The sequence below is a fragment of the Stegodyphus dumicola genome, chromosome X2, assembly GCF_044657685.1.
Source record: "Stegodyphus dumicola isolate Sdum_Otavi_A_Nest chromosome X2, ASM4465768v1".
Classification (NCBI taxonomy): Eukaryota; Metazoa; Arthropoda; class Arachnida; order Araneae; family Eresidae; genus Stegodyphus; species Stegodyphus dumicola.
Window position 1 is genome coordinate 119,666,255 of NC_140781.1, and position 27,830 is coordinate 119,694,084.

General features: G+C 34.4%; 1 protein-coding gene across 3 annotated transcripts in view; it reads right to left on the reverse strand.

The window, feature by feature from the left end:
• Window positions 1-27,830, reverse strand: part of LOC118187551 (nuclear receptor subfamily 2 group C member 2-like) — a 313,745-nt gene that overhangs the window by 44,210 nt on the left and 241,705 nt on the right. For all 3 annotated transcript variants that reach the window (XM_085809580.1, XM_085809578.1, XM_085809581.1), the window contains 2 exons: window positions 16,194-16,434; window positions 1,149-1,328 (listed from right to left, as the gene is read on the reverse strand). In XM_085809580.1, coding sequence (XP_085665706.1) covers window positions 1,149-1,328; window positions 16,194-16,434 — 421 coding nt within the window. The remainder of the gene's footprint in view (window positions 1-1,148; window positions 1,329-16,193; window positions 16,435-27,830) is intronic.

The window sequence follows — 27,830 nt, forward strand, 5'->3', positions numbered from 1 at the left end:
GCATCACAAGAGCAGCAGAAGTCTGTGGTCCGTGTGGCGCTATCATTTGCGATGCTGATGCGTCATCTGTGAAAATCTTCGCTTGCGATTTTTATTTCGCCAGTATGGCAACACTAAGCCACAGATAAATCAAAAGAACAGTGACTGATTTTCTGTTTCTGAAATTCGATATGCAAAAAATGTAAATAAATATTAACCTTATCGGACTCGGAGACGTGTTTAGCATTTTTCTATATTCAAGACACTTCACTTTGTGTTCGAAGCCCCTCCTTCGGTTGCGATATCGACGCGCATATAAAAATTACGTGCTCAGTGCTGTCTCTGCCATACGGTGCGTTCAAAAATGAGCCGCCAGTGAATTCTGACGGAGCCAGACTTATCATAATTCTCTGCCTGGGACATGGAAGTATCATCAATGGAATCTGAGGTTTTCCGTATATCACAGTTATATGGATCAGTGATAAAAATATCATTAATGGGATATCGCAGTAATACGGAATAAGACTACTAAGAGGGATGCTCTACACTTTCAAAGTATTATGAGATTTGTTCAGCTCGTAACCTTATAAGCAAAATAACTATATCCTGGCAACTTTGAAAATGATTTGCATTAAAAACTGATCTTCAGAAGACGAGTTCGTTTAGAGTTACTAGGGTTCTCAGCTGTTTCGCGTAAATTCAGATTTAACAGATAACGTCCGCTTGTGGCTATGTATAAAATACTTTGAAAACATTTGAATGAAAATTTATAGCGTACACTTTTTTACTTCTCAGCATCTGACTATAATTTAGAACTACTGATCTTTCCAACAATTGCAAATTAATTCCAAAATTCGTGTAAACCAAAGTAATTTTTAAAGCTGTTGGTCTAACAAAACTAATAACAAGAAATAAATGTACATATTTTTAAACTGAAAACAGAAACGTTTCGTAGCAAAATCCAAAGTAAGTACATTACAGTGAAAAGTATTAAATTTTGCTATCAAAGTATGCTGAAATAAAAGTAGTAGTTTTTTTAACTCCTTTTCCTAAGACAGTAATTTAAAATGGATATCAAATTACTCGCGAACTGTGATTTCTGATTTATATTAATATTACTCCGAAATAACAAATTTTGTGGAAAAGAAGAAAGAAAATATGTAACTTACAATCTGCCCGCATGCCCATGGTAAGGCACTTTTGTAGACGGCAATATTGGCAGCGATTCCTATGATGTTTTGTAACTTCACAATCACGATTTCCTCTACACGCATAACCAAGTTGTTTACGGATGCTTCTTTTGAAAAATCCTTTACATCCTTCACAACTAACAGCTCCATAATGACGACCTAGGATAATAAAAATAAAGACAAAACTAATGTCATAAATAAGGTTTTTGTTAACATACATATGTTATTCGCTTTTGATTTATTTCGAAATTAATAAAAATTATGTGTTTCAATGCTTTCCGATCTTTCAGATCTTCAATCACAGCGAAATACAACACTAATTACCTGTCATCGATCTCTTACTAAACTCCATTATCAGAGATAAGCTATAATAAGATTCAAGTGCTGAATTTAAATAAACAAAATAACACATAATAAGCACAAATAAGATCCCCTAGGTCAGGGATGGGCAAACATTTTCGTTCACGGGCTAAAAATCGAAAAAAAAAAAAAAAAAAGTTTGGCGGGCCAAGATAAATTTTTCTAAAATGTTAAAACAATATACAAGTATTACAATTGAACTATGTTAATGAGCTAAATGAAACTGAGATTTAATTTTTAAAAGTTCCTTATACTGAGGTTCGAAGTGAGATGTGCTGATTCTAAGGAATGAGGCTAAATGCTCATCTGTCAGTCTACTTCTGAAATAATTCTTTCTAAGGTTTATCGTTGAAAACACTTGTTCACATATCTAAGATGAAGCAAACATAGCACTGATTTTCTGGGCGTGAGATATTAAATTTGGGAAACATACTTTCGATAATGATTTGTAAAACTCTAACTTTGGCATATTTAGAAACAACTGCTTGAGAAGATTGTTAGTTTGCAAATCAATTAATTCAAGCTGCAAATATGATCTCACTGCTTCACAATTTACGTTGAAAGCCATGGTAAAAATATCCAATTCTGTTTGAATGGCACTGAAATCTGCGTTCGAACTCAAAATGAAGTTTTTTTCAAGCCATCTTCATAATTCTTAAGCTTCTCTTCATTTACTCAGGGTATTGAATTTAACCTCAAGAAATGAGACTAGCTAGCTTCCCACCAAACACATTAACTTTTATTAAATTTTAAGTTAAGATAATGAAGTTTTCCTAAGAGGTCTAATTCACCTATAATTGGATTCCCATATGTCTGCTCCCGAGAAAGAGATAACGCTTGTTGGCGCCAATCTACAGATATAACTAGCAAAGAACTTCCGCTGTTAACACTTTACCGATTGAAAGCTGTCTGTGCTTGCTATTTCCGCCAATTTATGTTTTGTAGAACAAAAATAGAGAAAGTAGGAAGATCATCAGTCCTTTGAAAAAAGAAAGGAAAAAATAATATTTAAACAAAGTAGAAAAGGAGATGGCTATATAAATATATATTTCTTTTAATTTGCCTCGGACCGGCAAATTAAAATTCTATTCGAGGGCCGGATAGATCCTTACGGCGGGCCAGATTTGGTCCGCGTGCCATCCCTGCCCTAGGTAGTAAGTAGGAATGAACGAGTCAATTACAGAGTAATAATATTTCGGAAACACTAGCATTTAGTGACTCACGCTCTTTATCCAAGGAAGGAATGGTTTTGTGAAAAGCATTCTACAAGAAACAGGACATATTTTATTAAGTTAAACACGAGGAAAACCACAAAAATCTCACTCAGTCAGAATATTCCAGAACAGAATACGGGGCGAATTTGCAGTGTTCCATAGCTGCAGCCGTTAGACCACTGGTCAGCGTGTTAGGCAATGAAGAAATATTACTTTATATTAAAAAAAGATCGTATTTTACGCCATATATGATCGTTCGTGGTCTTACAGCGAACACGCACAGTAAAATTTGCGCTGAAATGAAAAAAAATTTCTCGATGCACAACATTTTGTAAACAGCAAAAGAAGCAAGAAAGGAGTATAATGAATATCTAAGCAGTTAATGTAGAATTCTCCATACTGGAGAGATTACTCCATATCTGCTTATTAGTCTATGCCCGGAGAGAAGTAGCCACTCAAGTTGAAGGTACTCGCAGAACTGTGATTCAAACAGTTGAAGCTAAATCAATAAGAGATTATTAGGCTGAATTCACCTCAATCTAAACGCAAAAACAAGTATTTTTAAGAACCGTTTCTTACTAATGTCGTAAGATTAGTATCATTTTAATTACAGCTTTACATGAAAAGAATAAGTTAATTGATGACTAGGTAGGTAAATTAACTTCATGAAGGACTTTTTGAGGGAAACTGTCTTGTAATAATGTTATTCACGGGAGAAATCAAGGAGCGCCTGAATTAAAAGAAAGGCACTGAATTAAGAGAGAACAATACCGGGGTGCAAGTTCCATATTCCAAAAATGTAATTCTACGGCTTTTAGGATTTTTTTTTATAAATAATAAACAACGCTGATACTTCTAATCAGTTTACATACGCTAAGAGTATTATTTCGGATTAGAATTCTGCGGCGTTAAGTTATTCTTGCCATTAAGTTTGTTTACGCCGACTTCGAGTCACAGCCAACTTGCGCGATAGTTAAACTGTTAAGCCGCTAGGCTATTCTTCTAATTCATCAGTTTTAAAGTTATTCATTAACTTTTGATTTAAGCCAAAAGTTCTAGCTTTTGTAAGCACGAATTCGTGCCGACTGTTAAACTTTATTTGAATTAATAAAGGGTTTTATACACCCTTTTACTGACTTTGTAGTACTTTAAAGGTCTTGATAATGCCACCAAAGTCTTCAACGTCGCGTACATTTTATGATAGCTAAGAATACGCGTTACATCCCCAAGCAGATCATTCTATCTTGAAAACTGTAGAGATCGAAGTTATATTCAAAGTTGCCAGGCTTAAACATCATTTACTTCATACACTATTCATAATTAATTATGTTTTCTGTATTATTATGGTCATAGAACACGAATTTTTGCTTATCCACTGGTTAAAATAATTTTTGATGTAATATTTTTTCTTTTTGTTTGTTCGTATCTGTTTTTCCCCCCCCCCTTCTTCTCACAGAAGCAATCCCCACTAATATTACAGCTATCAATTACTTTTAAGAAATTTGATTTAATTTTCTTTCACCATTTTGATGTAACTTATCGAGGTTTTCTTACTTCTTATAACGGTATTAATGCCTCCAAAAACCTAACGAGTTTTTCTGAAATTTAAAAATAAAAGAAAGAATTAAATCAAAGGCATGTGTTGTGCGTTGCGGGCATATAGAAACGGGATCTGCAAATGAATGAATGTAGAATCAAATAACTAAACCTATATTAGAAACTATTTCCCTAGCTAAAATGTTGAAAATAGTTAAAATATGACATTACAATAAAGTTTGTGTAAGTGTGCTTTCATCAAGTTTGTATATTGATTGACCAAAGTGTTTATTTCAAAAACGCAAAGGTCTAACGGCTCGAGGGTTTTTTTTTTTTTTTTTTTTTTTTTTTTGTGTGTGTGTGTGTGTGTGTGTGTGTTGTTGGTTTTTGTTTTTCAAATAGCTATAGGAGTTTACAACTTTTAAAACTTCCTGCCCGTGGGAACAGAATCCAAGTCCGTAACGTCACGGCAACTGAGTGTGCTGTACGGGTAATTTGTTAAGAAAATGTGAGAAAATCTTTTAGTCTTTTTTAGTGATACTTTCCCTTAACTGTTGACTTTTATTCTCCATTTCACTAGCATGATCTTCGTTTTATTCGATTATTTTAATTATAAATTTTGGATACTACTGAAAATTTCTTTGCCAGTTTTGGGGAGTATTATCATTTTCTTTCACAATTTTTTTTTAAGTCTTATTTCGAACTTCTCACACGTTCAAGATTTCTCTAATAATTATTAATATTTTCCTTTCGTAATTACTCATTTCATTCGCTGAATTCTAATACCTCCACTAATTATTCTAATATTTCACTTAATTTCACATATTATTATTATTATTTAATTTTTAATCCATTTTCTCGCCTCTGTATTCAGACATTTTTCTATAATTAAGCTTATTTCTTAAGTTTTCTGATTGCAACGGCTTATTTCATTTCCAGGATGCTTTTAATGTATACCGCATCTGTTCTATTATTTTTCTCACTTTTTATTTCTTTTGCAGTTTTTACTTTTGTAATTTTCCACTTATTCCGATCACTCTATCTTGCAGTTATTTATTCTTGTTCCTGCCAGCATCTCGTTTTGTTAATAATTGACCAACGTTCTTAAACTGGTATCGTCTCAGATGTGATCAAGAATGAGGACAATGGCGTTAATTACGAAAGGAAAATTAAACAGATCATAAGGGAGATATTTTTTAAAAGAAAGCTATTTTTAGGTCCTGCTGAATATCAATATATCAAGAAAGAAATGAAAAATTTCTTGCCTGATATTTCTCTTCATAATTTTGCACGGTGCTTTCAATAAAAACTAGAATGGAGCTATAGAAAGAGCACTTATCCGCTCTTTACTTAAGTCAGTAGTTACCAAATATCTACATGGATTTATACGGTACCAAAATGCGGATAATTTATATAGGACGCAAAAAGTGCTTTTTTTTATGTATTATTAAGCAGTTTAATAATATTAGTATGGACCCCTTTTATTATTAATAACATATAGCTACTTAATAAGTATGCTATATGTTATTAATAATAAAAGGGCAATAATTATTAATTGAAAATTAAATTATAATTATCAGATGATTTTATTAGTTCAAAGGGACTTTGTCCCTGAGCGACTATTGTTTTCGTTTTGCAATTTTGCGTCGAATCACTGAATGTCCGTTTCACCTTTCAAACTGTTGCCACAAAATATTATCGCCCTGCATTATATTTGAAGAAATTAAATATAGAAGAATCTGCATAAATGCACGTATGTTTCTCGCATTGTGATAAAACAACGGTACCTAGAGCCATCAAATTTTGAATGACGTAATCCTATTGCGAATATAGGCATCTGGAAGCTCAAATTTGAAATTTGGACGTTGTTTTATTATCAATTTCATATTTTGTAAAACTTTAACGAATTTTTTATTAACAAACTCAAGGATTTCAAAGCGAGCAGTGTCAACGTTGTAAAGAAAAAACATTTTTATCTCCAGTGCGTGAGAGTGTGTATCGTAAATTCTAAACATATGCTCAATTTAAAATTATTTTACGATATTGCTGTTGAATTGAATTTTATGGTTTAAGTGCGAAGAACATGATATTTAATAAATAAAGGTAACACACAAAATGTTAAAAAAAATTTGAATGTAATTTAAAATTTGAAACTTTTCAGATTTTTTTTTATTATTATATCTACGTTTATTAACATTTCAGTATTACATTATTTTCATGTAGGAATTTCCCTTTTCCCCCTTGGGTAATGTATACATGTAGGTCACGAGGCTGATAAGCTTAAGGAACACTGCTATAAACAAATAATCTGATCCAATTACAGTTGAACAGCACTAATTAGCACTGTAACTCTTTATGAAAATTATCCTACTTTTTAAAAGGTTTCGTCCCATCTAATGTAAAATTAATTATTTAATTATGTTAAGAATGTGAATGGTTTTTGTGTTTATTTAACTGAATATGGCAAAGCATATTAGGGTTAGCTCACAAAGGTATGCTTTCGTGGAGAACTTTCTAGGGAAAATAGGCTCATATTTACATCACACTCAAAGCACGAAAATGCTTACATCCAGTGATAAGCTGCAGGGGGGGGGCTAGAGCGATTCCTTCGTTAAACTGGCCTCTAACTTCGTAACTCCTCGTTCTTTTTGTTTGCTAGTTTATTTATTCAGAGAAAAACACATCTTACATATTGATTTGTGCAAATTAGTCTGAACGACCTTTAAACACCATGAACACTATTTCTGTAACAAGAACAGCTTTTTGACTTCGTGTTTTGTATTTTAGATTTATAAGGAATTTCTCTCGCCTTCTTAACATGCCTTTGTAGTGTAGTGGTCAGCACGCTCGACGCGAATTCGAGAGGTCCGTGGTTCGAGTTCCGACAAAGGCATTGCTAATTTTTCATGTATCCTGCTTCCAAATAAACTAATGTCTCTACAGTGGCGTCCGAACTAAAAGGTGGTTAATGACGATTCTTCATCACCAGGATTTAGCGATTAGGTCCCCTAAATCCCCGGTCGCTCTTTAAAAGGGGGAGTATATAAGGTATTTCTCCCGCTTTCTCAGCATGCCTTCGTAGTGTAGTTGTCAGCACACTCGGCGCGTATTCGAGAGGCCAGTGGTTCGAGTCCCGCAGAAGGCGTTGCTCATTTTTTATTCCTGCTTTAAAAAAATACCTAAAGTCTCTACAGATTTTGCGACAATTTAGCGAAAATTTAATTCTAAACCTTATGCAAAAAAGATTCTCTAAGAAGATCGAATGATGTAAAAGAATAATAATAATATGCGGTAGCTTACACCGCAGCTGTTTTATGCAATTTCTGCAATATTTTTGTAAATTAGATTTAATCTTTAAAGATTTTTCCCCCTTCGTTATTTTCTTGGTTCACAATTACTCGTTTTTTCTCTTCTTCTAAGAAGTGAAACATTTCATTAGACTCTGATACTTTGTTTTTGTGTTTGTCTGATACTTTGATAAAATACGATCCCTTTGTGAAAAGTTTCATAATTCACTGCAGCTTAAAATTTACAGTGAGCCAGCCCATACATAGCCAGTCAATTCACTGGGAATGAATTACCAGGTTCATTATTTCATTTATTAGTCTTACGACATAAATACAGCAAGCCTGAACAAAGAGGGAAAGATCTTTCGTAAATATAAGAGCGATAATAAATGCATTTTTGAATAATAATTTTTAAATATAAATTTGTCGGCTGGTTAAAACTCATTTTAAAAGATTTGTTAATATAAATATACATATATATATATTGCAAACTGCAAAGGGATTAACATATATGTTTCGGTAATTACGAGAATAAGTATTTCTAATACACGCAATAGGGCTTGAAAAAATATGATACTTAAATATATTTCTTGGAATAAATATTAGAAAATACTGACTACCAGCTTCTCATTCGGCATCTATTCTCATCAACGAACGATAACATCCTAGGTTCAAATCCCATTCAGATTCTTTAATATGATTAATGAAATTTTCCTAAATATCAGCAAATAATTAATTTTATTTCTTTTATTCGTTCATATTACAATAACTTATTGCTTATCAGTAAAAAAACTGAGCTAATTAAAAAATAAATTTTTTAATAATATAGTACACAAACATTAAAAATCAAGTATTTATAACTATTTATACTAATAGTTTCTACAAATATTTATACCATTACTGTAATTAATTAAAACCATTTGAAACTAAAATAGGATTTGTATTAGTGAATTATAGTTAAGAATGACGGCCCCCACTGTTCAGAATAATATTGGAATAATTTAAAGATTAAATCCGATAATCTCTGGTTGGTTTTGCAGTCGGAAAAACGAAAGTATTCCAATTCGCAGTATTTTGATCATCCTTTGTTTCCTTTATGTGTCGAATATTTGTTTGTTGTACACTTGATCAAATAGTGATTAAGCCAGACGATAATATTAAGTAGCGATCAACATTTCCTGTAACTTCGTTTGAATTAAGGCTTCCTATCAGCAACCCCCTTAATTTTGACTCGCAGCTTTTATTTTTAGGCCAGGATATGAGCATAATGCTAATCCACATTTAAGCAATGGAATTCTTTTGAAGCACAGTGACACGGCAGCACTTAATAATTATAACCTTAGCATAGCTAAGGATCATTTTCTGGGTTCTCATATTGATTTTTTCCCAGAAATGTTAATAGTTGCAATACAGGTGTTAGTGGTTAATACTATGACTAATGCATACCTACAACATAACGTACTATAAAGGAAAATGAGTCTGCTAATCGACTTCTACTGAACTCTGAAGGGGTCTGTATCAGAGGGAAAGTGATAATTTAAATAAATTAAAATTGCCTTTTCAGGTAGCTATTATTAATTGCAAAGGACTGGGATATTTGAATATGAATTATTTGAATATTTAAAAAAAAAAAAAATGAATGCAAAAATAGAAAAAAGTTTTTTTGAAATGTTTCTTTTCTTGTAGAATGCACATGAATTCATTTTTACGCAATATTAGCTACAATTTATTAGCTAATTCATCCGTCCTCTATCAAGCACCTTAGTTCAGTGATCTGGACGGAACAGTATAAGCAGCGCAGAGTTCTCTGGCAGGGTGGAAGATCGGGAAAAGAATGGCTTAGTTGTTGTGCCAAGAGTATTTATACCGAAGTAGATGCAATTGTAGACTCAAGCTATGATTGGTTAATTTTATTTTTAGTTACCTTTTTCAAGCAATGTTATATAACATGGAAAGATCTCGAATTTGGAAGAACAGATAAATTTAGGGGCAGAGCACCAAACCTAGAATAGCTAATTTTGAGGTCGCCAATTATTCTTAAAGCAGCTATCGTATTTTGTTATATATATATATATGTAAGATAAAAATATATGAATCAAAATTATAGATTAAACTATAAACATTAATTCTTCCTCTCTATTATAAAATCGTAATAACTTCTTTGCATTGCGTCATTTCTAGATCACTCTATGATCGGCGCAGCTCTGATGACGTAATCATTGGGAACTGAAACTGTCCTTGTAAACCAAAACTTTTCTCTTCGCGTACCTCCATCTTGCATAACTACGCACTTCAGCTTTTGCTCTCTACTGTGCTAAGATGTAATTTCGCTGGCTTGCTTTCTATCCCAACAATATCAAAAATGTAAATCTTCTGTGGAAAGGCACGACTAGAGTGCCAAGTGATTGTGGCCACAAATATCGATTGGAAATAAAAGTGGAATTAAAACTGCCTCGACTGCCAAGTTCTTTAAATACTACGCAATCAAAATTCTTCTTCAGTATGGGTCTAATCACGCATCTACAGTGTTTCGTCCTTTTCCTTTGTGCATTTATTATGACATATATAATATAAACTTATCAGCAAATCGGTTACAAACTTTCAGGAGAGTAGAGTAGAGTACACCTAGACAATGGAAAATCACATTGCAATGCATGGTCGGCTGATTGATTGTAACTCCTAGCACAAAACCTTACGACGTTATCTGCGCCAAACAAAGGGTAAAAGCAGTCAGTACAAAGTATGTTAAAAGTTTCATATGAACAATTACTATACATTTGAGACGAGGTAAAAACAGATTACAGTTTATAATAAAAGTCAGTATCCTTTAAAAACTGAAACACCTTGAGATGATGGCTTTTTTCTATTAAGTTGCTTAAATCTAATTTTAAACATTTAAAATGTTTTTGGCGAAGATAATTAAAATTATGACATTCTAATAAAGCATGGCGGACTGTCAGATTTTCATTACAGTTTGTGCAACGATGATTCTTCTCGCCTTTCAGCAAATATTCGTGAGTTAGTCGACAATGACCTATTCAGCCGGGTCAAAATAACTTGTTCCCTTCTATTTGCCATAGACGGATAGCATTCAATTCTGAGTTTAACATTTCTGAGCTGGTTATTCGTTTGGTCATCCCAATGCCTCTGCCACTTATTAAACATTTTATGCTTGATCATCGTACTGATATCCGTGAGTGGAAACTGGGAATTAGATATTTGTTGTAGCAATTTTAGCTGTAATGTCCGCCAGTTCATTCCCTTCTATGGCAACGTGCGCAGGGATCCAGGAATAAAGAATCTGATATTTAGGCTCCTTGAATGAAGTTAGGACACTCAAGGAATCTGTATAGATAATGAAATTCTTGTAACGATGTTTTGACAGAAACGTTAGAGCTTTACAGCTGATAAACTTTAGTAAGTTCAGATGTAAAAAAGGAGCAAACTGGTCGAAACCCCAGAATGGTTTTTTCTACTACAAAGGCTGCACCAACGTGATTTCCGCATTTCGATCCATTTGCATGGAGAGGAATATCATTTCTGTATTTATATCTATGTTCCGCAAAGATCTGCCTGTAAATGACATTACTTGTACTAGATTTATCCCAGTGTCAGTGCATGGTCGGAAACGATTTCTTGGTGCGCTATAGTTAGGCCACAAAACAAAAAAAGGCAAGGACACAAACAGTGTGACAATACATGTTTTATGTTTAGCAGAAACCGACAAATAAGAACAAAAACAGACAACGACCGTCGTTAAAGAAGGTGTTAGAAATTACGATACCGGACCGTGATGGAGTCCTCACATCTCCGGTGCGTGGAAGATCAACATCATTCATGGAAGATTCATGACGCACGGTTCCTCCTCCGGCTTGTAATTTCGAACACCTTCTTTAATAAAGACCCCCCTTTTTTTCCTTATTCGTTGGTTTCTGCTGCACTAAATAAAATCTGCTTTGTCACACTATTCGTGTCTTGCTTTTTTGTGTTTTGTTTCGTTATTACCGCGCAAAGAAAGCGTTTCTTATCATGCACTGCTATGTGATTTTCCATCGCCTAGATGTACTCCATCTCTTATGAAAATTTGTAACTGATTTGCTGAAACAATCAGTCAAAGAGAGTAGCCAAACAAATGCGAGGATCAGGAATAGTGCGGTCGAGAAGAAGCCTTCACATATGCAGATTTTCAATGCGTATGGGGAAAATAAAAGCAGCGGTCGAGAAGAAGACAATGGCAAGGGACTCCTAGCACAGAGAATGTACCTGAAGAGGCGTTGTCCGCACCATATCACTTTCACGAACATCGGAGACAGGATCCTTCCAAACAACAAGGCGCAATACAGGGCAAGAACGCAGTCTGCACATACCTGAAACAGAAAACCAAGTAATGCAACGGTTTGCTGTTTGACCGTTGACCAGTATACGATCGGTTGCAGCTGAACTGGGTATTCGGCACAAAATGGTGTGGAAGATTCTACATACAGAATTATATGCACCCCTTCCACGTGTAGTAGGTCCAACTCATAGGTGATGCCGATTACACCTTTCGGGTAGAGCTCGTACGCTGGACGCTTGATGCATGATTCAGTTTCCCGCCACTGTTTTATTCTCAGATGAAGCCTGTTTTACAAGTGAAGGCGTGGTCAACACGCGCACGCACAGTGCGCATAAGTGGTCTTCCGAAAATCCCCACAGCATAATATTCGGTATTAACATCTGAGTAGGGATTCTCGGAGATCATCTGCTGGGACCGTACCTTCTGCCCGAATGACTCAATGCGCAAATAACCTTGTTTTCCTAAAGTATGTTCTCCCAGATTTGATGCAGGGAACACCGGCCACTGTGCTTCAGAACACGTAGTTCATGTATGATGGTGCAGCAGAACATTGAGACTGCGGTGCGCAACCACCTCGATTCTACATATCCTGGCAGGTGGACTGGATGCAACGGACCTGTTGCTTGGCCTCCACGCTCTTGGACCTCAAATTCCTTGAATTTCTTCTTATAGGGCCGCCTGAAATCTGTTATTTATCATAGTCTGTGGATACACAGCAGGATTTGACAGCATGGATCGCCGTCGCTTCAGCAAACATAACCTGCACAGATGTTACGTTTGAACTATTAAACTTTCGCTCTTAAGAATTTCCTGCAGTCTAGTTTGTTTTCAATTAAATATTTACACGGCATTAGAAAATTAATTTGTAATCTGACAAACGGTCCTTAGACGTAAAAAATTTTAGTAAAGAGTATTTCTGAGTACTCACATTTAGTTTTCATATAACATAGCATTCGAAATGCAAAACTCAATATTTGGAATACAAATTCATTGAGGTAACAAACATGTGTTCTTTTACTCCTATGCCTTTAAAATATTTTTTGTCTTTCAGTAATCCATTTTCATAGTACAAAATTACATTCATTCAAAGAATTCAAATTTTTTATATTTTTCTGTCTATAAAACAAAATGATGGAGATTAAAAAAATTTCTTTTTTTAAATTATCCCGCACAGTGTTGCCATTGCTCGCTTTGAAATCGTTGATCTTGTTAATCGAAAATTCGTTAAAGTTTTACAAAATATGAAAGAGTCAATAAGACAAATTGGAAATTCCAAATTCGGGCTTTCAGGTGCTCATATTCGGGTGGAGGAATATGTTATTCAAAGTTTGATGGCTCTAGGTACCTTTTTTTCCCCCAGTGCGAAAAACATACATACTTTCATGCAGATTCTTCATTATTTAATTTCTTTAAATATAATACAGCCGATAATATTTGGTGGCAACAATTTGAAAAGTGATACAACGCTTTTAATAATTCAACGCAAAATGCCGTTTCGAGACTAATAGCCCTTCTGGGCTAACGTCCCTTTGAGCTAAAAATAGCCAGTATTTCTACAGGATATACTTCTAATACATGTCTGAAGACAAAACAGTACCAGGCTTTGACAAAATAAGGTGTCCAACCACATTTATCGCTAACGACCTAGTTTTTACAAAATGATAAGAGATAGTCCCTCTATAGCTGTCAAGAAATCGCAAATATACCACTAATATTTCGACTTCTTTCTCAGTATTTGATATCAGCAGAAACTAAGTATTAAGAAGCAATTTATATTCTAATAAGTAAGAGCATTACATGCAAAAGTTATCAATAAATTTTATTTAATTTCTTTTTTTTAAATACAAAGTTGAAAAAAAACTAAAAAATTAAAGTCGTTTAATAAAATACGCAAAAAAGGTTCTGGAAAAATGTAAAAAATCCGTACTGCTACTCGAGCATTCTTGTCAAATTATATTGAATGAATCTCTAACTTCAAGAGTTTTAATTATGTGTCTCATTTACTAAATTTCATTTGTATCTTCTTAATAAATATATGTAAATTAAAAAAATTACATTCGTCAGCTTAATTTTCAATCAAAGCATATGTCAAGTTCTGCTGTAATTAATCACTTTTTAATATACTTCACCTCTTGTTTCTTCTTGTTATTTTTCTTATATGAAGGATTCCAGAAATTCAAGAACCTTTTACGATTTGGATTCAAAAAATTTTTCCTACCATCTTTACTAGAAACTCTTCATAAAATCCTATTGAACTATTTAGTTTATAGGTGATTCGTGCAGCTTTGATGTTCTTAAAAAAATCCTGAGAATATTTATAATAGTTTTTTTATATTTTTAAGAAACGATAAGTGTATTTTAAACTGTTTTCTACCCTCTAAAAATTATGAGTGTATTTATATATTTTTTAAAGTTCTTAAGAATTAAATGCTGAGTGCATTTATAATAATCAGGTGGTAATCCATCTCTGTGAAATTTCCGAACACCTATCGTTCATAGGTTTTTTACGTTTCTAGCTTGTTCAAGTCCAGGGAAAGATGGAAGCTTAGAATATTAAAAGACTTCTGGAAAACAATATAACTGGAGCAGACAAAGCTTGATTGCTATATATTTTTAGGAAAAAAAAAACTTCTGCCTCGGAAAATTTAATAAAGAGCTACAGTTCAAAATCAGGGCTTTTACAAAGAATGTATTAAATATGGCATGCATGATCTTCAAGATCATTTTCTTTCGGTCAGAAATAAACAGCTGCAGTATTCTGTATATATTAACAAATCACACAGTCGGTACCTGAAACACAGAACTCTGAAGTCTAACTTCACATTTTTTCAAGAGCATACATGATGACTTAACAAAGCATTACTCCGTCAAAAATGCTAAATTCGGACTTCGCATTTTTACGAAAACATACATGATGACTTAATAAACGACTTGTGACAAAGGTGGTAGAAGGGGGATCTAACACACGAATCTCACTACTGAAGTAGATCACACTGGAAGGGACAAACTTCTTTACTAATTCAATTTCTTCGCCTAACAAATTTGAATCCACTCACCATACAGGGCGGTTTTTGTATACCCCTTTCCGGTGAAAAGAACCTCCTGGGAGGTGAACCTTTTCATACGAATGGAATTTAATGATTAGAATTCCGTCCTTGTGAGCTGTCCCCGCATACATAGTTATAGTTATGAATTTGTACAGACTATTAGGTTTCTCCCCGCCAAGCTGGAAATATGAAAAGACAATCTTCGGATTGGTAGACAGACAGATTATCAGTTACACCACGAGAGCATGCACGGGGAAGGCATTAATACTGTATCATGATGAGTTACAATTATTAAATCCTATAACATCTTTATTTACTATAACTTTCGCTTCACAGAAATACTGTACATTTCAAAGGAGAGTGGTTTAAAAGCAAATACCATAATTCGGAATCTTGGCAGAAATTTAGAAGATGAGCTGCAATGTAATGCAAGCATTATTAGAGAATGAAATCATTTCTCTTCAGGACAAACTGGAGACTGCTCAGACTGGAGACTGGCAACCCCGTTATTTATTATCAGCGAAAGTATTGCATAAAAAAAAATCTGAAAGCTTTCAGATTTTATATTACACTCAGGCGCATTTTTTAACGTTTTGTATGTTATCTTTATTTATTAAATATCATGTTCTTCGCACTTAAAACATAAAATTCAATTCAACAGCACTATGACAAAAGAATTTTTAAATGAGCATATGTTTAGAATTTGCGATACACGGTCTCGCGCGCTGGAAATATATATTTTTTTTCCTCCCGTACAGAGTTGCCATTGCTCGCTTTGAAAACGTCGAGTTTGTCAATCAAAAATTCCTTAAAGTGTTATAAAATATGAAATCGATAATAAAACAAATTCCAAATTAGGGCTTCCAGATGCCCATATTCGGTGGAGGATTACGTTATTCAAATTTTGATGGCTCTAGGTACCATTGTTTTATCACAATGCGAGAAACATACATACATTTATGCAGATTTTTCATTATTTAATTTCTTTAAATATAACACTGAGCAATTGTACCTGGTGGCAACAATTTGAAAAATGAAACGGACATTTAAAGTTTTCGACGCAAATTGCCAAAACGAAATTAACGGCCTTTCTGGGCCTCTGGGCTAATACACTTCACTGAGATGTTTAACATAAAAGAATCTGATTAAAAGAAAGTGAATTTTTATTTAACATCCATAATATTAAACTAAAGAAAATATTCAAAATGAATTTTTCCATGCATTACATATAAGCCATTTCTTACCAGAAGCCTTATCTCCGCAAACAACGCAAAGTTCATTAAATTTTCGATCACTCCCATTCTTCAACAATGGTTCTTCATCTCTCATCCTTGTCAACTGCTCTGCAGTCTGCCACTCCTTTACTTTGGTTGCCCAATCTGAATTACAAGAGATGTTTTTCCCAGTTCCACAAAATGAGAGTCCAGAGCTTATGTCTACTGGACCAGGACCAGATTCAAGTTTCAGAACATCATTTATACTCACCTAAGAAGTGAGAACAAGAATATTAGTAATAAAAAATTAATTTAATAATTAACAACTAATAAATTCTTAAGCACATTTATTACCATCCTATTCCTTGAAAACAATAAAAATTTTTTATTGATAACTAATAAGTTTTTAAATAGAATAATTTGTCATTGTTTAATAACAAATTCTTTTTCAACAAAAACTTTAAAACGTAATATAGATAGAAACCTATTCATTAAGTATCAGTTCTTTTTCTATGAACGGGCTCTCTTGGGAGCAGAAAGCGAATGGGATATAAACAGCAAGCCTTCTTGCAAACAGGTGTGATCTTACAGCCCATGTTCGCCTTTTCAGGGATGCAGCTGGCCCTCCGTTCATTTTTAAGGACGATATCGCGCATACACATAGTGCTAATCAAGTGAATGATTTTCTGGAAAATTGGAATATTAATCGGATAGATTGACCAATCAGATCTCCCGAACTAAACTCTGTAGAACATGTCTGGGACATTCTTAGGAGGGTACATGCGACTCACCTTTTCCATCTCAGAACCCTCCAGGACCAGAAAAGAGTGTTGCTGCAGGGATGGGACCTATTGCCACAAGGATTTGTGAATTGCCTCATTTTCAGTATAAAGTCACGTTGTGACAGCTGTATAAACGTTATAAAGGACAGCATCTTCGATTCGCACCGCCTTTTTTCTGTTCGATCTTAAAACCTCTGTTTTAGGCCTTTCTGCGCCGATTTTTCCGCACGATCATACATGTGTACCATGACTGTTCCACTGTAAATTTTTTTTGTATGTCAACATATGTTCATAAAAAAATAATTAAAATTTGACAATTTGTTCTGCAGATAATCAACCAAATGTGAATATTACCTTAATTTTTAATACCAGTACATAAACTAATGAAACTTAGAAGTTTCATACTATATGCGGCTTCAAGATTAAAGTCTACATGGCAAAGTTTGTTGATGACCACTAAGATTACGATATTTGCAATTGTTCTTTCAAAATATGGAAAACCGCATAATTTGCCACAGAGTGTCTACACGTTCTATGGGATTTAGCTTTCAAAGGGACTCGTACCATGTTCGATCTGAGCAGGACTGTAAAATTCACCTCTCCCCTCATGCAAAGCATTAAACGGAAGAAATATAAACGGTAAATACTACCTCAAATTTGCCAAAGAAAACTCAAAAGAATTCGGTTCATGTTTACCACAGTAAAATTATTGGTTAGGAAGACCAGTAAAAAGCATACTAAATTTCAGTATTCAAGAAAGCAATGTCTAACAGATTTTCACGTTTTTCAACCAGCATTTATAAATAACAGGTAGCCTTACTGTAAATTTATTATAAGAAGTTAAGTTTCATTGTGGGGAGCAGGGATTGCATAAACTTTCTCAGAATTCTTTTACGTAGAGGATACTAGAGAGCCTAATGATTACTAAGAATGCTAGATCTCTTTAGTAAAAAGTATACGAAAATCAGTCAGAAGAATTTTTAAATCTAGTAATGCATTTAATGTATATCTTTTTGTTTGAGCTCAGACTTATTTCAGTCATTTTGATTTAGCCTAGGGAATTTATTTCTAAATGTAGCAAGTTCAACTTTTTTAAAAGTAAGTATAAAGAAGGCACAATTTTCTATTATTTTCAATCTAAAACGTTTAATTTTGTATTATTTTATATACTGACCTTTGCTGTATTAACATAATTTCTACAGTAAATTAGCTTTATTTATTTGAAATCGAAAATGGATTTTTCTTTACAGCACATAGTGGAGATATTTGATTCTATTTTTCTTCGTATACATAATCCTGTGTATCAATTGCTTTCTTGAACTGAATATTACTGATAGAATTTTAATGCTTGGAGAATGTGAAGTATTCTGTTATTTTCAGATTCTCATTGAAAAGGAAAGTTGTTCATCGTGCGAGTTAAACGGAACGAAAAGTTGGATCTTCTGATAAAATATAACAATAATACAATACGCTGTATCACAAATGATACGAATAAAATGGTACTGAAAATATCTGCTGTTGTTTATTGTCATCATTTTTTAAGGTTTTCATCATTATTACTGCGATTCAATGCTACTCATTTTTTATTCCAAAAAATAAAGAGATATTTTAACCTATACATCATTTTATAATTTAAAGTTTTATAGATAATTAGTGTTTCCAAGGATAAGTTAGAAAATGAATGTTTACAGCTTTACCTTATAACTAAGAACCAATCATTACGTGATGAAAGTGATTACTGCTCTATTTTAAATATTATTTATAAAATTCTTAAATACATATAAAGAAATATGTAAGTTTTAAGTTTTTAAATTTTTTGACTCGGAAGAAGTATTTTCACTGAAATGAAGAATTATTTTTGGATATGGGGATATGCGACTCTTATTGAAAGACTGAATTTTTTTTACTTCATTAAAATATATTTATTTACTTCTGTTTAAAAATATTATACTATGCGGTGAAAATATAAGCAAATAATTATATTAAAAAATCAATATCAGTTTGCAGAAGATACAAAATAAAAAATTGCGAAAACGGAATTATCATTTTCAGTCTTCTCTGCAGATATTTATCTCCCTTGCAAGCGAATTACTCTTCCTTTTCGTAATATAAAATGGTCATAAACGCAAAAAAGGCGTTAAAGGCGAATTCAGTATTAACTCTTTGTCTGCATATGAACTATTATCAGCTTTGCGAATTAAATCAATTAATTGGAAATTTAACGATGACAGTATGTACCTTAACAAACAAGAAATTATATCCCAGCACATAAAAACGAGAAACAATATTTAAAGGCTATTAGCTTTTTTTGGGGGTGGAGTGAAAAATTAAATGCACTCTAGCCAAAATGCAAGCCAAATCGCAGCCAAGCGGTAAAGTCGCTGAACAGTGGTAGTTCGGTCCGGGATTCGAATCACAGAGAACGGGTTGGTTGCACGGGTGTTTCCGTGATTTTTCCCATGTGTAACGTGTATACCAGCCAATTTCCCTTAAAAATCCTCTACGAAGGCATCCCTATCCTTAGGCAGATAACCTTCCAGTGTTCTGCCATAATTAAATAAATCAAACCAACTAACTAAATGTACTATGATTCATCCTTTAAGACTACGGACAGAGGAATGCGATAATTCCTTACGCATATGTAAAGAACGCAGGTTGTTTTCACCTCTAACGTTATTTTGATGTTAATAAAGTGACATTCTGTTTTACGCTCTTGTCTGTTTTTAGACTGTGGTACAGTATCGATACTGCATATAACCGACATACTCTTTGCCGGCACAAGATCGACAAGGCAGCTCAAAAGCCGATTTCGACTCTATGTCAGTGTCGATCCGATGCTGGTACTGTATAGAAATAATAATTTAATCAAGTTCCTCCTTTCTTGATTATGTGCTGCTTCTAATTATAATCCTAGGCTGTATTATGCAATGTCCACAGCTTGACAGTGTCGTTTCTATGCCTTGCCTAAGATATGCTGGTGTCCATTCTATGCAACGCCAATCGTATGACTGCGACAACTCTGTGAAGGGGACAAATCTGCGTTAATCCTCTTGCTCACTCTGGTCCTACGTAGTGTCGGTCCTATAACTGCAATTCTTTATTTTAAATGAGTGGAATAAAAGAACATGTGAGCCTAAAACAAGATCTCGAATGACCCGTATCAACTCGTTTCTTATACTAAGTCTTTAAACCGCGAAGGCCAAGGGTGACTGAGTTCACCCTGCACGTAAGAAAACTGTCAGTCTTTTCCGCTTAAAAACAAGACAGAATACCCGAAAACATTCCGAGTTGAAAAAGAAAAAATTAAGAAAATAAGAAACATTTTCCATTCAAGATTACATGAAATTTTCGAAATTCCGCAAAAACTTTGATGAAAGCATAAATCAGACTTTAAAGGCTTGCTCAATTTGAAGACATGGGAACGACAGAAGGTTTGCCAAAGTTACGAAAACTGAAAATTTAGGTTTTCTCAAATATTATTTATGATCTGAATTCAAAGGCGATTAATTTTTATAAGTACAGTGGGAAACCGTTCAAGTGACCATTCACAAACGACGTATAAATGAAAGATATTAAATGAACTTTTAATTTACGATGTGAAACATATACAATTTTGAAGCTACTAAACCACTACTGATATTACACAATTTTACTATCTATCGTGCCTTCAATTTGTTTAAAATCTGAATTATGTACAAACAAAATTAAAATTAATATTTAAAACAATATTTAAAAGGATTTCAACTCCTGTACCAGACTACGATGTCTTTTGACTTTGTTTCCTTCTCCTACCCCCGTTTCTGAGAAAAGTACTTCAATAGCGGAACTGCGAAATGTAAAACCAGTGCAGTTAGTAAAACAAAAGCAAAGTATAGCAGAACTTATGCGACGCCTAAAAGAAAGATTTTTACAACTAAAATAAATAGGAGAGAATCGGGACTAAGACGAAACGACGAATAAATGCAAAAGTAGTATAAACGAGAAACGTATAAATGGTACTCCACTGTAATAAATAAAGAAAGTTTTATCACACATCAGGAAATGAAACTCGCATATTTAAAAATCGACCTCTATTTCCATTCAAGCAAGCTAATTTTATAAAACAGAGCTTTTGCTAAAGAACAATAGATTTCAGAAAATAAGGATCAATAAAAAAAAAAATGAAGTAAAATAATATCCAGTGTAGAAGCTTTTGTAATAATTTAAACTCGAGGTATGAAAGCTAAAAAATCATCATTTGTTGACTGCAGATTGGCAACCTAATTATTCCTGCAATTTTTCAAAATTTTCTATTCTGCTATCTCCACAACAAATGCTGCTGGTTCCTTATCGAATAACCTATTGTCTGACAGCTATAAATCTAACAACTCATCAAGTTGTTATTCTCCGATTTTCTAACCACGTTAGTTAATCTTTGAACATTTTTGCTGTTATTCTGAAATCTTCAATCCACGTATGTAATTCTGTGAGTTATTGGTGTTATTCTGCTTCTGAGCTACTATTTTTCTGAGAGCTTCCCATCGAGTCTTTCCTATGTTTTGATCGATATTAGGCGGCAAAATAAACGAATGTTTAACAGACGACTGAACATGAGACATTGTCTTAACCTTGTAAACTGCAGCATGTATACGACACTTTTAGGGTCACACTCATACCGCTGGCACTTCATAAAGCTGACACATTTTAGGACCGATATAGTACAGAATCTACAGCGGTTTAGAATCGAAGCAATAAAATAGAAATTTTGACATAGAAATGAATAAGACGATTAGTTCACATTTTTCACTTTCACGCAGTTGTCATAGGCATACTATAGACACAGCTTACGATCGACTGCAGCATGTAACGGACACTCAGGGATGGCCAAACTTTCAAGACGATGGGAGCCGCATGATATATTTTATGAACGTTCGAGAGTTGCAAGTCCAAATTTATATCGTTTTAAAAATAATGAGACAGGTTTTGAATATAAAGAAACTTTTGAAGTAAATTAATGAATATGTGATTATGTGATTATTTGCCCTATAAATATGAATAAATACATCTTATATCTACTTGTGGTCATCAAAGTTAACTTTTTGTTTTATCACAGTAGAAATAAAATTAATCAGAAGCATATTCATTGCTCTACAAGTACATAAACAGTGTTATTTGAATAAACTACAAATAATTATTTTTAAAAAAATGTGGTGTTTTTTTTTTTTTTTAAACTCATAAGCACTCTTTTAGAAAGGGCAATTCAAATGACAGACGTTAACGCGCACTGCAGAGAAACTGTTATTCGAGAAAAAATATTTAGTTTAAAAATAAGCTATTAACTTGTTTAGGCTTTTGCTTAAAAAGTAATTTCGTTTCTCCACACAATTAATATAAGGAATAACATACTGAGATCATTCGTATCTTTAGATCCTAACCTAAGAAATAGTTAAACATTTTTTCCCAAAACTTTGGAATAACTACTTTTACTGATGTCCAGTATAGAATAGTTCAGCCCCCCCCAAAAAAAATATGATTGCAATTTCAGTAGTGTTTGAATAATCAGTATCTCTCCTGACGGCCCCGACTGATACAGCACTTCAACGTGGCATCCAACGGAATCTGCCAGAATTTTTTAGTAATCAGTACACTGCACATCATTGAAAATTCTCGAAACCACTCTTGAATCGTTGTGATAATTCTGGACATACATAACCTATTGCTAATAAATCTAGTAGTTCACGCTGGGCTAAATAAACGCTACGTCGAGCACATATTCCATCTGCCTAACAGTCGAAATTTTCAACCAAGCTGTTTAATATTGAGCTGTTTTTCAAATACACTGCTGGCCACCGTAAATGCAACACCCTAAAGGAAGCATGCAAATAACATGAAATTTATAACATGCATTAGCGGAGGTGAGATATGAAAATGATTAGAATTTCAGCGCAGACGCACATCACAAACCCACTTCAAAGCGCTATTTAAAGCTTGGAGTTTTCTACGATTTCAAGTTCGGCAATTGTGTTTTTCTTGTCGTTTAAAAAAAAAAAAAAAAAAAAAAAAAAAAAAAAACGATCGATGCTTCGTAGTAAACAGCGATTATCGTTTGATCAAGTATCCGAGTTCGACAGAGGAAGGATGGTGGCCTACCGAGAGTGTCGATTATCTTTCAGGGAAATCGGTAGTCGTGTTGGACGAAACCAAACAACTGTAATGCGGATATGTGACCGTTGGATGCAGCTGGGTACGAAGGACCGACGTGTTCGATCGCATCCACCTCAGTGTACCACTTCACGTGATGACAGGAACATTGTGCGCATGGTAGTGACGGATCGCTCAGTCACATCACGAACCATAGCACAGCACATTCAGTCTGTAATGCATCATCCAATGTCTGCGCGTACCATTCGACGCCGTTTACAGCAGAATGGTCTGTCCGCAAAATGTCCATTACTTCGTCTACCCTTGACGCAGAACCACAGACGTCTCCGCCGCCAATGGTGCCATGAAAGAAGGATGTGGACGGCAGAATGGAATGAAATTGTCTTTACTGACGAGTCACGCTTCTGTCTGCAACACCACGATGGTCGGATTCGAGTCTGGAGACACCGTGGAGAGAGGATGCTGAACAGCTGCGTTATGCACCGCCACACTGGTTCTGCACCGGGTATTATGGTATGGGGCGGTATTGGATATCACTCTCGCACTCCTCTAATACGCATTGTCGGTACTTTAAACAGCTAGTGCTACATCTCCAAGGTGTTGGAGCCAGTTGTGCTTCCTTACCTTCAGGGTTTGCCCACAGCCATATTTCAACAGGATAATGCGCGACCACATGTGGCACGCATTGTACAAGGGTTCTTCGTCAATCACCAGATTGAATTGCTTCCCTGGCCGGATTGCTCTCCGGATCTTTCGACGATAGAAAACATGTGGTCCATGGTTGCTGAACGATTGACCCAGATTACATTCCAAGCTGCCACACCAGATCAACTTTGGCACCGTGTGGAAGCTGCTTGGTCTGCTGTACCTCAAGCTGCACCCTACAAAGAATAACAAATTTTCCAAGTGGATCGCAACTGTTGCGAACAATGGGATCACACAGGAATGTACGTAGGTTGTTTTTTTTTCAACCTTCGATCGCACAGTATGATGGCCAAGAATGCGGCAGGTGGTTGGTGTGCGTAGTAAGCGACTGCACATCTCCCCCTCCACACGCTCTGTCACTGGCGTATTCAACACGCCATTTTCTGTTGAGTTGAAGTCACGTAAACATGGCTGTCGCTATTGATTCTCTCGCCAAGTGTGAATTGCGAGCTGTTATTCGTTTCTTGCAGGCAGAAGCGAACAGTGCAGTGGAAATTCATCGAAGAATGAGTCGAGTGTATGGAAACAGCTTTATGAGTGATGGCGTTGTTCGTGAATGGTGTCGAAAGTTTAAAGATGGCCGAACTGATGTGCGTGATGAAAGGCGTCAAGGACGCAAGTCTGTTGTTACAGACGACATTCTTCAATGAGTTGACCAAGTGGTTAAGCAAAATCAAAGGTTCACCATAAGTGAATTATCGATGAAATTTCCGAAAGTTTCAAGATCTTCCCTGTACTCTATCGTTATTGAACAGTTGCGCTACAGAAAAGTTCGCTGGGTCCCACAGATGTTGACTGACGACCACAAAACTCGCCGAATGGTTGCAGCGTTTGAGTTTCTTGACCGTTACAATACTGACGGAGAAAAGTTATTGAAATCCATTGTGACAGGTGATGAGACATAGGTTCAATATGACACGCCCGAAACGAAACGACAATCACAACTATGGATGCACACAAATTCTCCAAAATTCAAACGAACCTTTAACAACCGTAAGGTTATGACAACTGTTTTTTGGGACCAAAAAGGTGTGTTGCTTGTGGAGTTTATGCAGCCTGGAACAACAATTAATGCAGATTCATGTGAAACTTTGCGACGCTTACGGAGAGCTATTCAAAACAAACGAAGAGGCATACTGACTTCTGGAATTGTTCTGATCCACGACAATGCCCGTCCTCACAGCGCTCGTGTAACCCAACGGCTCCTTCAGCAATTTCAATGGGACATTTTCGAACATCCACCATATAGTCCCGACCGAGCGCCGAGTGACTTTCATCTGTTCCCTGACTGAAGCAGTGGCTTGGCGGAAAGCGCTTCCAAAATGACGTGGAGCTGAAAGAAACCGTCACAACTCACTTATAATCACTGGCAGGGACATTTTATGAAGAGGGTAATGCAAAGCTTGTTCACAGATGTGACAAATGCCTCAATCGTCAAGGTATTATGTAGAGAAATAACCTGTATTGTACATTACTTTTGGTAATAGAATCTTTTTTGTATATTCACCCGTTTTTTCTTTATAGCCCATCGGAGGTTGAAAAAAAAATAGCCCTCGTAATAAGATACAGCCTGAAATAAAATTAACGTTTGACAAAAAAAAATTAGGAATAATAATTAAATAAAAATATTAGCATTGCGTTTTAGATTAACTCAGTATTAGTTTATTCCGATTGGCCATGACATGTTCTTTTTTTAAAAAAAGGAACAGTGATTACTAGAAAGGGAATTATTTGTAATTTTATGTATTTGTTGCTGTGACGATAAGCCAGCAGTGGACAGTTTGAAATCTATCAAATTGTTACAAACATAATATCAGAAATTAAATTAGGGATTTATAAAAAAAAACGTGGCACTGCATGATTTCTATTTTAAATTCCATTTGTATTGAAAAATTAAACTATATTTATTCAAAACAAATCGCATCTCAAATGGCAAAGGATCGCAAGTAGCCAGAGAGCCGCAGTTAAGGTGTCGGAGAGACGCAGTTTGGCTATGTCTGCTATATAAAGTAGACAAGGATTACAATTAGTTAAGTACACAATCAAAAAGAAAATGAATTTGATTAAATTATTCTTTCTTAGGGCACCTGCATAGTATCGACACCGGTATAAAATCGAAAATTTTTGAAGCATCTTGTCGATCTACTGCTTCATTCCCCCTACAAAAGAACCAAATTTATCCATCAAGCAAAGGGAGCCAGCACTGTGTTCTTCTTACTTCCACGCTCCATATCAAAATCATTTTTCTTTCACGTTTGAAAGATAGGATCTGGTATTTTGGGTTAAATCTAGAACCTGCCTTCAGACCATGAAGTTAAGAAAGAGAACGGATTGTACACCTTTCAAGGATTCTGAGATTGGAAATTATTGTAGGAGTAAAATAGTACCGTACGGCCCAACTTCAAGCACTAGTTATAATTGGAATCTACAGATCAGGGTAGCCAAAAATTACATAATAAATTATAAATAAAACTATAATTTTAATAGGAAGACGCACAGAAACTCAAGAGCCCTCAAGTGCCTGCATTTTATTACAAAAAATATTCATAATAGACCCACCATATTTCAATATCTTTTAAGATTTAATATTTTTGAAGCTTATATTAGAGAAAAGGAAACAAAACGTATCAAGGCAAAAGGAGGAAGCAATGTTTATGTTATACTTGAATCATTTGTTGTTTCTCATTACAAAATACCGATGAAGTACGCTTTGACGTTCAAGTAATCAGTCTTTTCTTAATTAATTTTTGCTTAACCACTTTGCAAACTATAATGAATTTCGAAAATTTTAAGCGTTTTTTATAAAAGCACTTTAAAAATCATAATTCATGGATTCCTTCCCCCTTGATTTTTAGATTTCTCATTCTAAAGGGTATATTTGTGTCCGTCTACATTTTATACACGTTTATATGGCCACGTTTTTATTTTATTCCCTCCCCCTTCATTTCAGTACCTCTTGAAGAACGCGACCAAAGATGATGCAACAGTTTCTTACAGTATTAAGACAGCGGTGGGTCTAAAGGATTGAAAAAAAAATCAGAGAATGCGATTTCATATTTTCTTTAAAATTCCGTGCAGATATTTTGAAATTAAAAAAATTCAGAAAAACGCTTTATTCAGAAAAACGCTTTGACCAATCTGATTATTCAGAAAAACAATTATCAAAGCTTTATTCAGATTATTCAGAAAAACGCTTTGACGGTACAGAAAAATTTAGAACAGAAAGAAGAGCGTATAATAATTAATAAGCAAAGTAATTCGTTATTTCTAAAATTTAAGTTTTTACAAGCAATTTTTTATTCAAATTTGGATTTAGCTTTCTTTCCATCTTTATTATAATTCAAGCTCTTATTTATGCATTTAAATACACGCATACTTGGCATACATTGCTTCAATTTACGCCTATTTAGGTTTTCCATATTTCAAAGATCTTGGATTGATAGGAGCAACGATTCAAGACTCTGCCCATCTTAACACACACCAGGTAGTTAGAACCTATAATGAAGTTAATATAACAAAATTTTAGCATGAAAATAGATTGTTGTTTATAATTTAAATAATGAATTTCTCCTCCCGGGATGAAAAGCATCAAACGCCAACAAAGAACAGTAAGTTATATTAATGATGGACTAAGCACTGCAAATGAAATAAACAAGCATTGCTACTTAGAGGTTAATTTATAAAATCAGAAGAGCTAGGACGCTATGAAAGGCGAAAATAAATAAAAAGTAAAAGGAAATTAAAATAGACGAAAAATAATAAATAATTAGCGATTAAAGATCAAAACCCAATATTAAAAGAAAGAAATAAAAAATGCAAATAAACTAATGATATATAATAAATTAAATAAAATGAAAGGTGAGTAAAGTAATGATAGCAACACGTGGTACAGAGGCAAAGGAAAGTAAATATTCTGCACAGCATTCGAGAGCTGATAAAACGGCTCTTTCATTTTGGCTTCTACTCCATTTAAGGCTTCCTTGACCGATGTCAACACACCATAAATACTCCAACTTCCTAAACAGATCGCATTTCGATG